The 13,242-nt window shown below is 52.0% G+C and overlaps 2 protein-coding genes across 3 annotated transcripts; one reads left to right on the top strand and one right to left on the bottom strand.

Moving 5' to 3' along the window:
• Window positions 1–3,154: 3,154 nt before the first annotated feature.
• Window positions 3,155–4,188, top strand: LOC119333290 (26.2 kDa heat shock protein, mitochondrial-like). Its single transcript, XM_037606230.1, has 2 exons — window positions 3,155–3,350; window positions 3,569–4,188. Exons 1-2 carry the CDS (start codon window positions 3,155–3,157, stop codon window positions 4,186–4,188), a joined length of 816 nt encoding a protein of 271 aa, XP_037462127.1.
• Window positions 4,189–5,139: 951 nt separating this feature from the next.
• Window positions 5,140–9,590, bottom strand: LOC119329886 (O-fucosyltransferase 7-like). Of its 2 annotated transcripts, none has more exons than XM_037602982.1 (12): window positions 9,089–9,590; window positions 8,916–8,993; window positions 8,702–8,801; window positions 8,537–8,604; window positions 7,446–7,534; window positions 7,187–7,367; window positions 6,946–7,074; window positions 6,712–6,845; window positions 6,394–6,607; window positions 6,123–6,307; window positions 5,942–6,037; window positions 5,140–5,854 (listed from the first exon to the last, which is right to left on the bottom strand). In XM_037602982.1, the coding sequence occupies exons 1-12, from the start codon at window positions 9,257–9,259 to the stop codon at window positions 5,713–5,715; spliced, it is 1,587 nt and encodes a 528-aa protein (XP_037458879.1). In that variant the 5' UTR covers window positions 9,260–9,590; the 3' UTR covers window positions 5,140–5,712. The 2 variants fall into 2 exon arrangements, with proteins under 2 accessions (XP_037458879.1, XP_037458880.1); XM_037602983.1 differs by having other exon boundaries at window positions 8,916–8,990.
• Window positions 9,591–13,242: the final 3,652 nt, after the last annotated feature.

Here is a 13,242-nt window from a genome sequence, read left to right as displayed (position 1 = left end):
TAGGCCACGACAAGGAGACGACGAGACTGAGGACGGCGCGGATGGTGCTGGGCTTGAAAACCGGCGAAAAAGTCTCGTCAAAGTCGACGTCGGGTTGTTGAGAGTCACCGCGACAGACCCAGCGAGCTTTGTAGTGAGCGAGCGAGCCATCCAAATGAAATTTGTGGAGAAACACCCATTTATCGGAGACAACATTAGCTCCGGGGACGCGAGGAATGAGAGTCCAGGTGTTGTTGAGGAGGACGTCGTACTCGTCGTTCATGGCCTGAAACCAATGTGGGTCCAGAAGAGCGGCTTTGTAGGAAGTGGGGATGGGAGAGATGGGAGAGGTTGAGGCAGTAAGGTTAAGATGATCGACGGGCCGGCTGAAACCAGCTTTGCTTTGAGTGCGCATGGAATGGGCATTGTGAGGAACGGGAACAGGAACGGCTCGAGGTGGTAGCGAGCTAGGGTCGGGCGATGGTGTAGGAGAAGAGGAGGGTGGATCCGGCTGGCGAGGTGGCATGAGTGGAGTAGAGGAATCGGTGGGTGCATGTGGATTGGATGGTACAGAGTTCAAGAGATCCGCAGGACAAAAGTTGTCGGGAGTGGGAGAGCTGGGGGCGCGGGATCCGAGAGATTCGGGGGACAGCGGGTGGTGGGTGCGGGAGAGGGATTGGGCGCGAGATCCAGGAGATCCGCGGGACCGGAGATGTCGGGAGCAGGAGCTACGGGACCAGCTGCATGTAGTGGTGGGGTGGTGGTGGGGTCCAGGTGTACATGGCCATGCAGGCCATGCACGTCGATCGCAGGGGATCGTGGGGCGATGGACTGGTGGGGGAAAGCGGCGCGGATAGGTCTGGCGATGTGTGGACGGCAAAGGGGAATGTTGTCTCGTCAAAAGTGATGTGGCGTGAGAGGATTACGCGTCCAGAAGGGATATGAAGGCAGCGATATCCTTTGTGGGAATCTGAAACCCTAAGAAAACGCAGGGAAGCGATCGTGGAGCTAATTTGTTGGCAGAGATAGCGGACATATTGGGGTAACACAAGCAGCCGAAGACACGAAGATCGGCATAGTTAGGTGGAGTGAGGAAAAGGGAATCGTAGGGAGAATAATGAGGGCAAGTTTTGGTGGGCCGAACGTTGAGGAGGAAAGTGGCATGACGAAGAGCCTCAACCCAATAGCGGGCAGGCATGGACGCCTGAGTAAGGGGAGTGCGGAGAACATCGTTGATTGTACGGAGAGAGCGCTCGGCCATGCCGTTCTGAGGCGAGGTGTAAGGACAGGAGAAGCGAAGTAAGATACCGTGGTGAAGAAAGAAATCACGGTTGCGGGCGTTGTCAAATTCACGGCCGTTGTCACATTGCAAGGATCGGATGGGAAGAGCAAAGTGAGTGGATACATAGCGTTGGAAATAACAAACAGGATATGAACATCAGACTTGGCACGAAGAGGGAATGTCCAGATGAAGTGCCAGTAGTCATCTAACATGACAAGATAATATTTGAAACCGGATACACTTGGTGTGGGTGATGTCCACAAGTCACAATGCAAAAGTTTAAAAGGAAAAGAACTACGTAGCCTAACATGCTTGCTTAGCTGACAAGCGTGACAAAGAGAAGTGTCGTGTGAACTACGAGCGTGAGAAATCTGAAATTCATCGAGAAGATTCGTCGTCGTCGTGCTGTTGGGGTGCCCGAGCCGGCGATGCCACGAGGTGATGGAGGCGAGCATGGCGTGAGGAGGAGGCGTGGGAGTGGTGGCGCCGTGGACAGTGTACAGATCGCCGAGACTATTGAACTGAGCTAGCTCCTTCTTGGTTCGAAGATCCTTCACAGACAATCCAAAAGGGTCAAATTCAACGAAAACTTGATTGTCAATAGTAAAACGGCGAACAGATATGAGGTTCCTAATGAGAGCGAGAGCGACAAGAACTTCTCTAAGGAGAAGGGGCGAGAGAGAGTGAGAGAGGTAGGAAGTACCGACGCCGGTGACTGGAACAGAGGAGCCGTCTCCGATGGTGATGGAGGGGAACATAACATAGAGATGAAGTGAGGAAAGTGAAGCGCTAGATGCAGACATATGACAGGATGCACCAGAGTCGAAGATCCAATTGTTACCTGCGTCCTAAGTGGTAAGAGAGTTCATGGCAGCGATGAAGGCGGCCTGATCCCAAGCCGGCGCGGTCAAGGGTGAAGCAGAGGCGGGCGGTGGTTGAGTTGACGAAGAGGTGCCCGAGGCCGCGTGCTCCCAGGGTGGTGGCATGGGGAAGCCGTAGGGGTACGTGGGCGGCGCCGCCTGGTACAGAGGCGCATATGCAGCATAGGCATGCGGTGGTGGACGGGCGCCGAGGAGACCAGGCGCGCCGGTGGAGGGACGGAGGCCTGGAGCCCAGCTGCCGATGTAGGCCGACGGAGCACCATATGGCGAGGGAGCGGACCAGGGCATAGGCCATGCCTGCACCAGCCTAGTCCACGGATCATGCTGAGGATGCCAGGTCCAAAGAGCCGAAGGTGAGGGTGCGGCGGCTGGTGGAGGAGGATTCGATGCAGGGGCAGGCATCGATGAAGAGGACGCCGATCCGGGCTTCGGCAGGCGGTACACCAGGTTTTTGCCCTTGTAGTTGGGGCTGGGGCGCCACCCGGGAGGAGGTTGTGGTGCAGAAGATGGCGGGGGCGGCACCGCAGCCACCGGAGGTGGAGCAGAGCGCGCGGCAGCGGAGAAGTGGGATCAAAGTCGCCTGTTGAGCAAATTGCTCGTCGAGTCCGCCCATGAGCACGTGAAGAAGAGGGCGGTCGGCGACCACTTCGCCAAGCTCGCGAAACTCATCCCCGATGGCCTTGATTCACTGGCAGAAGACGCCAATGGGGCGGTCTCCCTGGGTGACCATGCGAAGCTCGGTGTTGAGGGCGGAGACGCGAGCGTCGTGGTTGTCCTGGAACAACCGATGGAGCTCAATCCAGATGTCACGAGAAGTTGCGCCATCGGTGACCACCAAGTTGAAGAGCTCAGTGGAGATGCGCATGTACAGCCACTGGATGATGGCTAGATCATCCTTGAGCCAGCGGGAGTCGTGGGGCGCCGGCGACGCATCGCCGGTGATGTGGTGAAGAAGAGAGCAGCGGCCAAGATGTATCTCAAAAAGATGCCGCTAATGATAGTAGTTGTGGCTATGAAGATCGAGCACGATGGGGATAAAGGGGGTGATGTCCGTGATCGTGTCGCTGAAGTTGAGAGAAGGCGGCTGGGAGGTGGGAGGAACGGGAAGGATTGGCTAGGCGCCGTCTTGGGTAGTTGGCTGGCCGCCGTGAGCGGGAAGGATTGGCTGGCCGCCGTCTTGGGTGGTTGGCTGGCCGCCGTCTTGGGTGGTTAGTTCGCCGGAGTTGGTCATGGCGAGCGTGTGTTTGCGGAAGAGGATCGAATATCTGATACCATGAAGATTAATAGAGTGTTTTCATTCCTTGTATTTGAGAGTACATGGAGGGGGGTACATATAGAGTTGCTGGCGCTACAACATCTGCGACGAGGAGATGATCGTGGCCTTGATCGTGGGAGGTGAGGGCAGACCGAGTCCACACTCTAACAGATTCCGCAGACGTGCTCGCCCCGGTAGGCATCCCGGGATGCGTGGACCGTCTGTACGCTCTGATGGAGGACGGTGCCGCCCCGCCCGGCCTCTCCTCCGCGGCAGGGGCGCCGCGGCGCGGGTGGTGGGTGGACAAGGACGACGAAGACGCGGTGTACCTGACGGTGCTGATGCTGGGGCTCGGGAAGGAGCGCGTGAAGGTGTGGGCGGAGCGGAACATCCTAGTGATCAAGGGCGGGGGCGAGAAGGCGCACCGGAAAGGCGACAGCAACCCCGCGCTGTCAAGGTACAGTCACCGCATCGAGATGCCCGCTGGCGAGTACAAGATGGACAAGATCAAGGCCGAGATGAAGAACTTCGTGCTGAAGGTGACCGTGCCCAAACTGAAGGAGGAGGAGCGCATGGACGTGTTCCAGGTGACGATCGAGTATGGAGGCGAGTCGAGTAGTCGTAGTGGTAGTAGTACTCATGGAAGACGGATCGAGTCTAGTAGTGGTAGTGGTAGTGTTCATGGAGGATGGCCGGCGCGAGAGGATGAGAGATGCCTTGTTGGTGTGGTGACGTTTGGTGTCTTTCTGCCCTGTTTTGCTTCGTCTATCGTCTTGGATCGTGGTTTCTGAGTTCTGATCGACTGGTGGTGAAATTGGTCGGGAACTCTGTTCGTACTCCCTCCGTCCGTAAATATTTGTCTTAAAAAGGATAAAATAAATGTATCTACAACTAAAATAAGTCTAGATACAACCATTTTGAGGACAAGTATTTCCGGACGGAGGGAGTATGATGAACTCTTTGGTGGTGAAATTGGTCATGAAGCTTTGTTGATTTCTCATGTTTGACGTCATGAATTGATTTTGGTGGTGAAATTGGTGATGAACTTCTTTTTTCGAGGGATGGTCATGAACTTTGTTGATTACCTCAAGCTTGCACATGATGAACTGATTTGGTGGTGAAATTGGTCATGAACTTTGTTGATTTCCTCAAGTTTGACGTGATGAACTGAACTGCATTGGTGGTGAAATTGGTCATGGTACTTTGTTGATTTCCTCATGTTTGACGTGATGAACTGATTTTGGTGGTGAAATTGTTGATGAACTTTGTTTTTAGGGATGGTCATGAACTTTGTTGATTACCTCAAGCTTTGCACATGAACTGATTTGGTGGTGAAAGTGGTCATGAACTTTGTTGATTTCCTCAAACTTGCACGTGATGAACTGAACTACTTTGGTGAAACTGGTCATGGAATTTCTGATTTACTCCAGCTTGGCTTGATTAACTTATTTGATGGTGAAATTAGCCATGAACTTGGTTGATTCCCTCAAGTCTGACGTGATGAACTGAGTTAGTAGTGAACGGACTCATTGAAATTCGTGTGTCTATCCTCTGTGTTACTTTTTGTAGGTAGTTGTACTCTTCTTGTGTAAACAGCCATATGAGATGGGCGTTTGTTTATCAGCTCCTTCGTGATTTTCATGGTGACAAACAGAACATGATTGTAACTGTAAAGACACATGACACAAGAAATTTAGCACATTCTGGTGTGCACTTGTAACAAAGAAATCAGAAACTCAATGTTGGTGCAATGTTTTCCAGTGCACTGCTCCTCCAAGCTCAAACTTTCATTCAGAAATACCCAGCTAGGAATTCAGCATGCCTCACCTATTCCTCTTATTCTATTTGTATTGGTTTTACCTACACAAGAGGCTTACAAATGCAGCTACATCTAAAGCCCTGCACAGCCGTGTTCTGAACATACTCATCCTCATGCTGCCATCGTGTGATGTCAGATCAACAGAAACTATCTCAGGTGAGATACTACTAGCGTTGAGATGTTTCAACAGAAACTATCCTCTGCTCTTTATTAGTCCTATACTTACAAGAGGTAATAATTATACCCATGCTTACAAACTGCAGTTACATCTAAACCGCTGTACAGCTGCTCCGAACATCTTTGGTGCATTGGCAACTTGTTCTGCGGAAGAGAGCCGGGCCGTGTGTGCCAACGAATCGTTGGACCGTAATGTCAGCTAAGCAGAAGCTCTAATGCTGTGGAACTTTATCAGTATGCACCTCCCTTTCCTCTATGTACCTGGGAATGGTCGCCAGGGGGCAGGGGCGGCGAAGACCGGTTAACTCCATGATCGTGGTTATATGCTGACAATAGAATCATCATTCGATTGACAAAGGCAATCAGGAAGAGGGTTCTCGTAAAATGCCTCCTCTGACCGAAACCTATCGCTGCCCCTCGTCCCGGACACGGGACCTTTCCGTTTCCGAGGAGAACCTTGTCTGAAGACAGATGAAGAACAGCATAAGAAATACAAACAGTTAAAAATATAGCAAAGGGTCCTTTGGCTCTCATGCCCAGTTCAGTACCTCTTCTGGTGCATTTCTATTATCTTTTGCGATAGCTTTTTGCCTTCATCGAGTAATCCACTGTCAACTTTGTCAAACAAATGAACTAATGCTTTCCTGAGGACAGAAAAAAAATATGAGACCGAGAAGAAGGGAAGGGTGACGCAGCAGCTTTATAGACAAGTGCTAGTTGTTGTTTCACCTGTCAGGACTGATTGTTTTCCTGTGGCCATGGAAACGCCGATGACCGGCAACAGCCCGTGCCATGTTCCCAGAATATGATGGAATAAATACATCACTTTCTACTGAAACGATGTAATCCAAAGCTGCCATTTGAGAAGCATATTGGCTGAACGGTCGCAGTTCTTCAGCAGAGGCCAGTTTCTCCTGCAAAATGGAGAAGACACAATATGCTGAACAAACAAAAGTCATGTTGTCAAACACTAGGAAAAACAAAATGGCAGTGTTCATACCTTGTTCATCAGAATTGGGAATCGGGATTGCAAATCGACCATATGAGATTCACCTCCATATATCTCCCCTGCAGCTATGTAAACTGGGGTGCTTGATGGATATCCTAGGGCAGAAAGAAACATTCCAACCTCCTTTGGCGTCAGGGGACAATGACCATGTGATCTTTGTTCTAATGGATCAATGTCTTTCACCTTCCAGTAGGTTGTGTTTCCTCTGTAAAAATAGGTGAAGAAGTAAGTCACATAATACTATAGAGTTCTAAAACCAAGAAAGTAAAGACAATGCAATGACTAACAAATCTATTTTAAAGGCCTTGCCTGATCATTGCAAGCTCCTCTGATTCGGTCTCTGACAGACCATACGTACACCCACTAAAAGCAAGCATATCCTTCTCATAGCGTAAATGCAAAGCAATATATGGTCCAAATGCTTTCATCCTCTCCACCAAAAGCTGAAAATTGGTTGATATTATTTGTCAATACATTTATACATTAGAAGTTCGAACTATAATGTTATATTTTTCCCGTGATGGACTTTAGAGAAGGATTTACATTGCCTAAAGCTTCGATTGGGGGAGCAAATCTAAGTGCCTGGAAAAAGGTCCGGCAGCGAAGTTTTTGAATATCAGGAGGGAGGAAGTTGTTTGCAAGGCGAGAATCCGATTTAGCAGCTCGAATAACCTGATACAAATCTTTGATCAGAATAACAGTTCCAAATACTTGCATCCAGTAACTACTGCTTACGGTTGATTAGTACGCAGCCACAAAAGGGCAGTAGTTGTGGAATCCAAACCTGACGGTGCTCCCATAGTGGAGAAATCTCATCCTGATAATAATCTACTCCAGACCAACTCTTGAAGTACCTAACAGATTTTGGTGCTTTCACCAATTCCTTTGGCAACTTTTTCTCAATTATCACATCGTTTGCCAAATAACGTATAAAGTGTTCTTCGTCGAAGACATCCGAAAAGTTGCTGTGTTGAGAAATGAAAAATGGTTGTGTCAGTTTGATCAGTTAAGGCTCAGAGCAAAAACAACCATGCAGTGTCCACCTTTTGTCGAGCCAAAACGATTTCTTATCAAGTTCTGGGATTATAAGTGTAGCCTTGAGTATTCGTGCAACTGCTACCATATCACTGATCTGCCATAAAAATAAGAACAAATCAGTGAAAAATTGGAAGTGTGTGGGAGCTTGCATTTAAAGTGAAGCTTCTCATGATTATGATTGATTGGTAATCAGGGACATGTATACACAAGACAGAAGACAAAACAATGAACATATGCTTCATCTTTCCTATCTTTATCAAGTCACATCACGCTTTTGTTAAGACATTCCTAAGAATAGGAAAAACCTCTAACATGCAAAAGGATATGTTCAAGCCCGCCTAAACAAAACTAGCAAATTCTGTTAACGGATCAAACTCAAAAGGACTTTGCAGGAGTTGATGTTCGTTCTCTCAAGGGATGTATGCTCAAAGAGAACGTATTCACTTTTGGTATCACCTAACAAATCAGGCACCTTTCTTGTCACAAGTATATACAGCTGTCTTGGATGCTATAAATGAAACGTACAAGATAGTGACTGAAGTGATGGCACAAATATGACAATGGCACATTCAAATAATCAACATTTATCATGGCAAAGAAAATGACTGCGACACTCAATGGCACACTAGGACAAGAAATTCAGAAGAGTGCAGAGACAGCATGCACCCCCCAATCATACTCAGGACTTTATCCTGAGTGCAGTTGAGCCATTCATGTCTATTCCACCGATAACTCGGTTGGGCAATAACTGGAGAACTGCGCGCAGCAGCCAGTTTAGTTTCACAGCCGCCAGTTCAAGCTTATGCAGGCATATCGCTAGATGGGGATGAAGCACCAAAACACTGCCCACTGAAGTCGGGTGTCTACACTAGCACCAGAACCACCAGTACGCATTGAATACAGCACCGAAACACTGCCCACAAAGCTGATGATGAAATGCTACAAAACCGTCAACTCTGATCAAACATCCCACATGCACGCACGCTAGTTTCCAGCTTCCCACCACGTAAGTCAAGCATATCTAATGCAAACTGGACCATTATTCCTATGCCACGGCAACTAGGGAATTTTTTACCAGGACGAACCAATGACTCACCCCGGCGCGCATCTGGTTGAGCCCGCCATTGGTGTGTACGAGCAGGTACCCCCTCGATGCCTCCGGACCTGGAAAAACAGGCCGACCAGAATCAGAACGGCCTACCGAGAATGTGCGCCGGGCGGGCGAGATTCTACCGCTAGATTTAAGTGCCAGTGCGCGTACGTCTGTACTCGAGCGACGGCGAGACGCAGGGCACGAACCGGCGCGACGGGGCCGGCAGCCACAGCCTCTTCTCCGGCGCGTCCTCGGCCGCGCCGTCCAGCTGTCAAATCTAGAGATTAATCCCCAATGTCACGGGCTCCCATGTAACAGGATAAAATATACTGGCACAACGGTAAGAGACGCGCCATCGGGCGGCGCACGGCGAGGGAATCACCTTCCGCGCGTGCGGCGAGGCGAGCTGCGGCGGCGCGAACTCCTGCTCCCAGCGCAGCTCCTCGGCCTCCCGCGGCTGCTGCGGCGGCGGCGGCGGCGATCCGTTAGCACACCCCAGAGAGTTTCAATCTGAGAGACGGAAGGGCCACAGAGAGACCCAGAAGTCGCGCGTACCTTGGCCAGGCGGTAGGGCGAGCCGGACGTGGCGGACGCGGAGACGTGGAGCGCGACGGTGAGCAGCGCGGCCGCGGCGGTGACGGCGGCGCCGGCCCCGAGGAGGGAGAGCAGCCACAACCTCACCGCCGCCCGCCGCCCCGCCGACCTCCCCTTGCGCCGCAGCGCCATCTCATCCGCCGACCTCCCAGAAAGCCCCGGCCCCGTGCCGTCGCGCTTTGCTTGGCGCCGCAGCGAGGTAATCGGCGCGCGTGGTTCGGTTCTGTTTTCCGCGCTGCCCGCCCCAGATGGAGCGAGGTGGGCCGTCAGGTCAGGCCGTGGCGCGCTGGCTTTTTGGTCGCTCCCCGGGAGGCGCTTGCGTGCGGGGCCGACGATGCCTGCTGGCCGCGGTAAAACGGGGGCCGCGCCGGGCGGAGGGAAAGGGGGAGCGCTTCCGAGGCGGAGGGGCGGGGGTTTTGTTGGAGACGGGAGGGGACGGAGAGCGGCGGATGGCAATGGCACTCGCCACCTGCCCTGCCCGTCTTAAACCGCAGCGTGGTTCGTGCCAGGGGCGGGGAGGGGGGAGGGGAGTGGGCGGGGCGTGTGTAGTGTACGGACGGGTCGCGGTGGTTTTGCGGCGATTAAACCGGTTCGTTATCGGTGCTTTTCGGCGTGGTTTCATGGAGGCTTTTAATTAGTTTCGGCGTAGTGGATGTGGTGCTAAAATTGATGGTCAAGTGATCGTGTCTCCAAATTGTCTTTGTTTGGAGGTGCAAATGTTTATGTCGGTTTTCCTTGGACTGGTTTTTTTAAGGGTTACAGCAACTCTAGCAGATACAGTAAAACCTCGTCGGAACACTTTCTCCAGCGGATTTACAAGACGGTAAAAAAAAGCCAAACCAGGTCTGGTAAAAATGGTCCGGCCCCTAAAATCTTTAAGAGGGGGGGGGGCTTAAACCGCCCCCTATTCCACAATATATGCCGGCACCGGGGCGTTGTAGGGTTCACATTCTCCTCTGCCGCATTTCTTTTACTCCGGCAACAAATATAGCGAGCTCCAGCGTCGTTTTCCAGCGAGTTGAGCCACCTGAGGCAAGAGGAGATGTCGTGTGCGGGCGACGAGAGGGGTGGCCGAGGAAGGCTCGGCGGTCGCGGCGGACTTGACGGCGATCCGTCTCGCAAGCGCTGCAACGACGCGGAGAACGGGAGCTCCTCCCTCCCCCACTGGTGGAGGAATGGCGCAAGGAGCAGGCGTGCAAGCGCGGCACCCTCTCGCGTAGCGCCGGAGCACGAACGTGGAGGAACTTCAACCGCCTCTATTGTAACGGAGGTTGTGTTGCAGAATTCTTTTTTTTTCAGCTTCACCTTTTTGCAACAGAGATGGTGTTGCTAAAAGAACTTTTGCAACATGGATGATGTTGCATAATTTTTTGTAATAAAAGGATGTCGCAGCAACACCGTCGTCATTGCTATCGCCGTTTTGCAACTCTGCCATTGCTGTAGAAACTCATGGGCGTGCGGCCGCATGTCCTAGCGGGCACGAGCAGCTTCCGCTGCGCGAGGCCAATCCGACGGTGTCGTGACGCTGGTCCTGCACCCACTTTTGTCGTCGGTGACGAGGACCTCCGGTCGGGATCACGCCCGCGGCAGAGGCAGCGTGGCTCTTCCTGTCGGCACCTGGGGTGGCTTCGACGGTGACTGCTCGGGCCTGGCCGCCAAGGTCGCCTCGCCGTGGTCGGGGAGGCCACCATTGGCAAAGGTCGTGTTGTCGTCGTTGCCCTCACTCACGGTTCCCTCCTGATGGGTCTGCAACAGTCCGCTTGTTCTGGTGTGCCTTTTGAAACAGGTGCCCAGTTGCAAGAATATATATATGCCTAGCGTTTAAATGGAGACATAAGGATGATAGGCGAGATGCGGTGTGCGGGCCATGAAGACGCGCAGGCCACTAAAAACCCAACCCTACATTACCCTATATTTGATGGTGACCTCGGAGGCCGTGCCGGGCTGGCCGGCATCTCCTCTATCATCGTCGCCGGAGCCGTAACCGGAGTCATCGTCATCGGGCTTCGGGCGATGTAAGGGCGCGGCGTCGCGGCAGGGCTTCCCGGCAGCCACCTGACGCTCACGGATGATCCTCTTTGTTTCTTCCTATGTCATGCGCAGCGCGTCTGCGGCCAACGACGACGTGGGCAGGGAGAGAGGGTGGCGGGCCTTAGAGAAGGCAGCATTGGTGACGATCTCTCTAAGAGACCACACCTCGCTGTACTTGGCCATTTCCCCGTCGAGGCGCAATACCAGTCGCCGCGCTCCTCCATGACACCAGAGACGCCCGATTTTCATGCATCGTGGCAACATGCACAGACCCGATTCTCCACGTCATCGGATGGCATCGTGATTGCGCCGGCCACTCCCGCCAACCCGTTGTTGGTCGCTCGTCAAAGATTGTCCCAAGTTCAAAAACCAATATGCCACTCTAAAGAAGAAAGGAGGGCCGACGGTCGTGGCTGGGAATGGAGGTGTGCTCAAGAGGCCGAGGGGCAAGACCAACTCGGAACGAGAAGCGTGATGTGGCATCTATCACCTTGCAAGAAACTTCGCACGACATGAGGACTCAAAAGGAAGTGAGGGAGGAGAGGAAGCACCAAGGAAAGGAGGAGCAAATGAAGATATATTTGGAGCTTCAAATGAAGAAGCTTAACATGGAGGAGGCTGTTGGGTAACGTAGTAATTTCAAAAAAATTCCTACGCACATGCAAGATCATGGTGATACATAGCAACAAGAGGGGAGAGTGTGATCTACGTACCCTTGTAGATCGACAACGGAAGCGTTAGCACAATGTGGTTGATGTAGTCGTACGTCTTCACGGCCCGACCGATCAAGCACCGAAACTACGGCACCTCCGAGTTCTAGCACACGTTCAGCTCGATGACGATCCCCGGACTCCGATCCAGCAAAGTGTCGGGGAAGAGTTCCGTCAGCACGATGGCGTGGTGACGATCTTGATGTACTACCATCGCAGGGCTTTGCCTAAGCACCGCTACAATATTGTCGAGGATTATGGTGGAAGGGGGCACCGCACACGGCTAAGAATATGATCACGTGGATCAACTTGTGTCTCTATGGGTGCCCCCTGCCTCCGTATATAAAGGATCAAAGGGGGGGTGCGGCCGGCCAGGAGAGGGCGCGCCAGGAGGAGTCCTACTCCCTCCGGGAGTAGGATCCCCCCCTTTCCTAGTTGGAATAGGATTCGGGAGGGGGGAAAGAGGAGAGAGAGAAGGAAGGGGGGGGGGGCGCCGCCCCCCTCTCCTTGTCCTATTCGGACTAGGGGGAGGGGCGCGCGGCCCAGCCCTGGCCACCTCTCCTCTCTTCCACTAAGGCCCACTAAGGCCCACATACCTCCCGGGGGGTTCCGGTAACCTCCCGGTACTCCGGTAAAATCCCGATTTCACCCGGAACACTTTTGATATCCAAACGTAGGCTTCCAATATATCAATCTTTATGTCTCGACCATTTCGAGACTCCTCGTCATGTCCCCGATCCCATCTGGGACTCCGAACTCCTTTGGTACATCAAAACTCATAAACTCATAATATAACTGTCATCGAAACCTTAAGCGTGCGGACCCTACGGGTTCGAGAACAATGTAGACATGACCGAGATACTTCTCCGGTCAATAACCAATAGCGGAACCTGGATGCTCATATTGGCTCCTACATATTCTACGAAGATCTTTATCGGTCAGACCGCATAACAACATACGTTGTTCCCTTTGTCATCGGTATGTTACTTGCTCGAGATTCGATCGTCGGTATCTTAATACCTAGTTCAATCTCGTTACCGGCAAGTCTCTTTACTCGTTCCGTAATACATCATCTCACAACTAACTCATTAGTTGCAATGCTTGCAAGGCTTATGTGATGTGTATTACCGAGAGGGCCCAAAGATACCTCTCCGACAATCGGAGTGACAAATCCTAATCTCGAAATATGCCAACCCAACATGTACCTTTGGAGACACCTATAGAGCTCCTTTATAATCACCCAGTTACTTGTGACATTTGGTAGCACACAAAGTGTTCCTTCGGCAAACGGGAGTTGCATAATCTCATAGTCATAGGAACATGTATAAGTCATGAAGAAAGCAATAGCAACATACTAAACGATCGGGTGCTAAG

This window comes from Triticum dicoccoides, chromosome 7A (genome assembly GCF_002162155.2).
Source record: "Triticum dicoccoides isolate Atlit2015 ecotype Zavitan chromosome 7A, WEW_v2.0, whole genome shotgun sequence".
Classification (NCBI taxonomy): Eukaryota; Viridiplantae; Streptophyta; class Magnoliopsida; order Poales; family Poaceae; genus Triticum; species Triticum dicoccoides.
Note: the sequence above shows the minus strand (reverse complement) of the source record. Positions and strands in the feature narration are given on the sequence as shown.

Coding starts and splice junctions, on each gene's coding strand:
- LOC119333290 (XM_037606230.1), top strand. CDS start 3,155: ATGAAGATCGAGCACGATGGGGATAAAGGGGGTGATGTCCGTGATCGT. Junction 3,351..3,568: donor GCTGGCCGCCGTCTTGGGTG/GTTAGTTCGCCG, acceptor ACACTCTAACAG/ATTCCGCAGACGTGCTCGCC.
- LOC119329886 (XM_037602982.1), bottom strand. CDS start 9,259: ATGGCGCTGCGGCGCAAGGGGAGGTCGGCGGGGCGGCGGGCGGCGGTG. Junction 7,368..7,445: donor TCGTTTTGGCTCGACAAAAG/GTGGACACTGCA, acceptor TTCTCAACACAG/CAACTTTTCGGATGTCTTCG. Junction 6,846..6,945: donor CAATCGAAGCTTTAGGCAAT/GTAAATCCTTCT, acceptor ACCAATTTTCAG/CTTTTGGTGGAGAGGATGAA.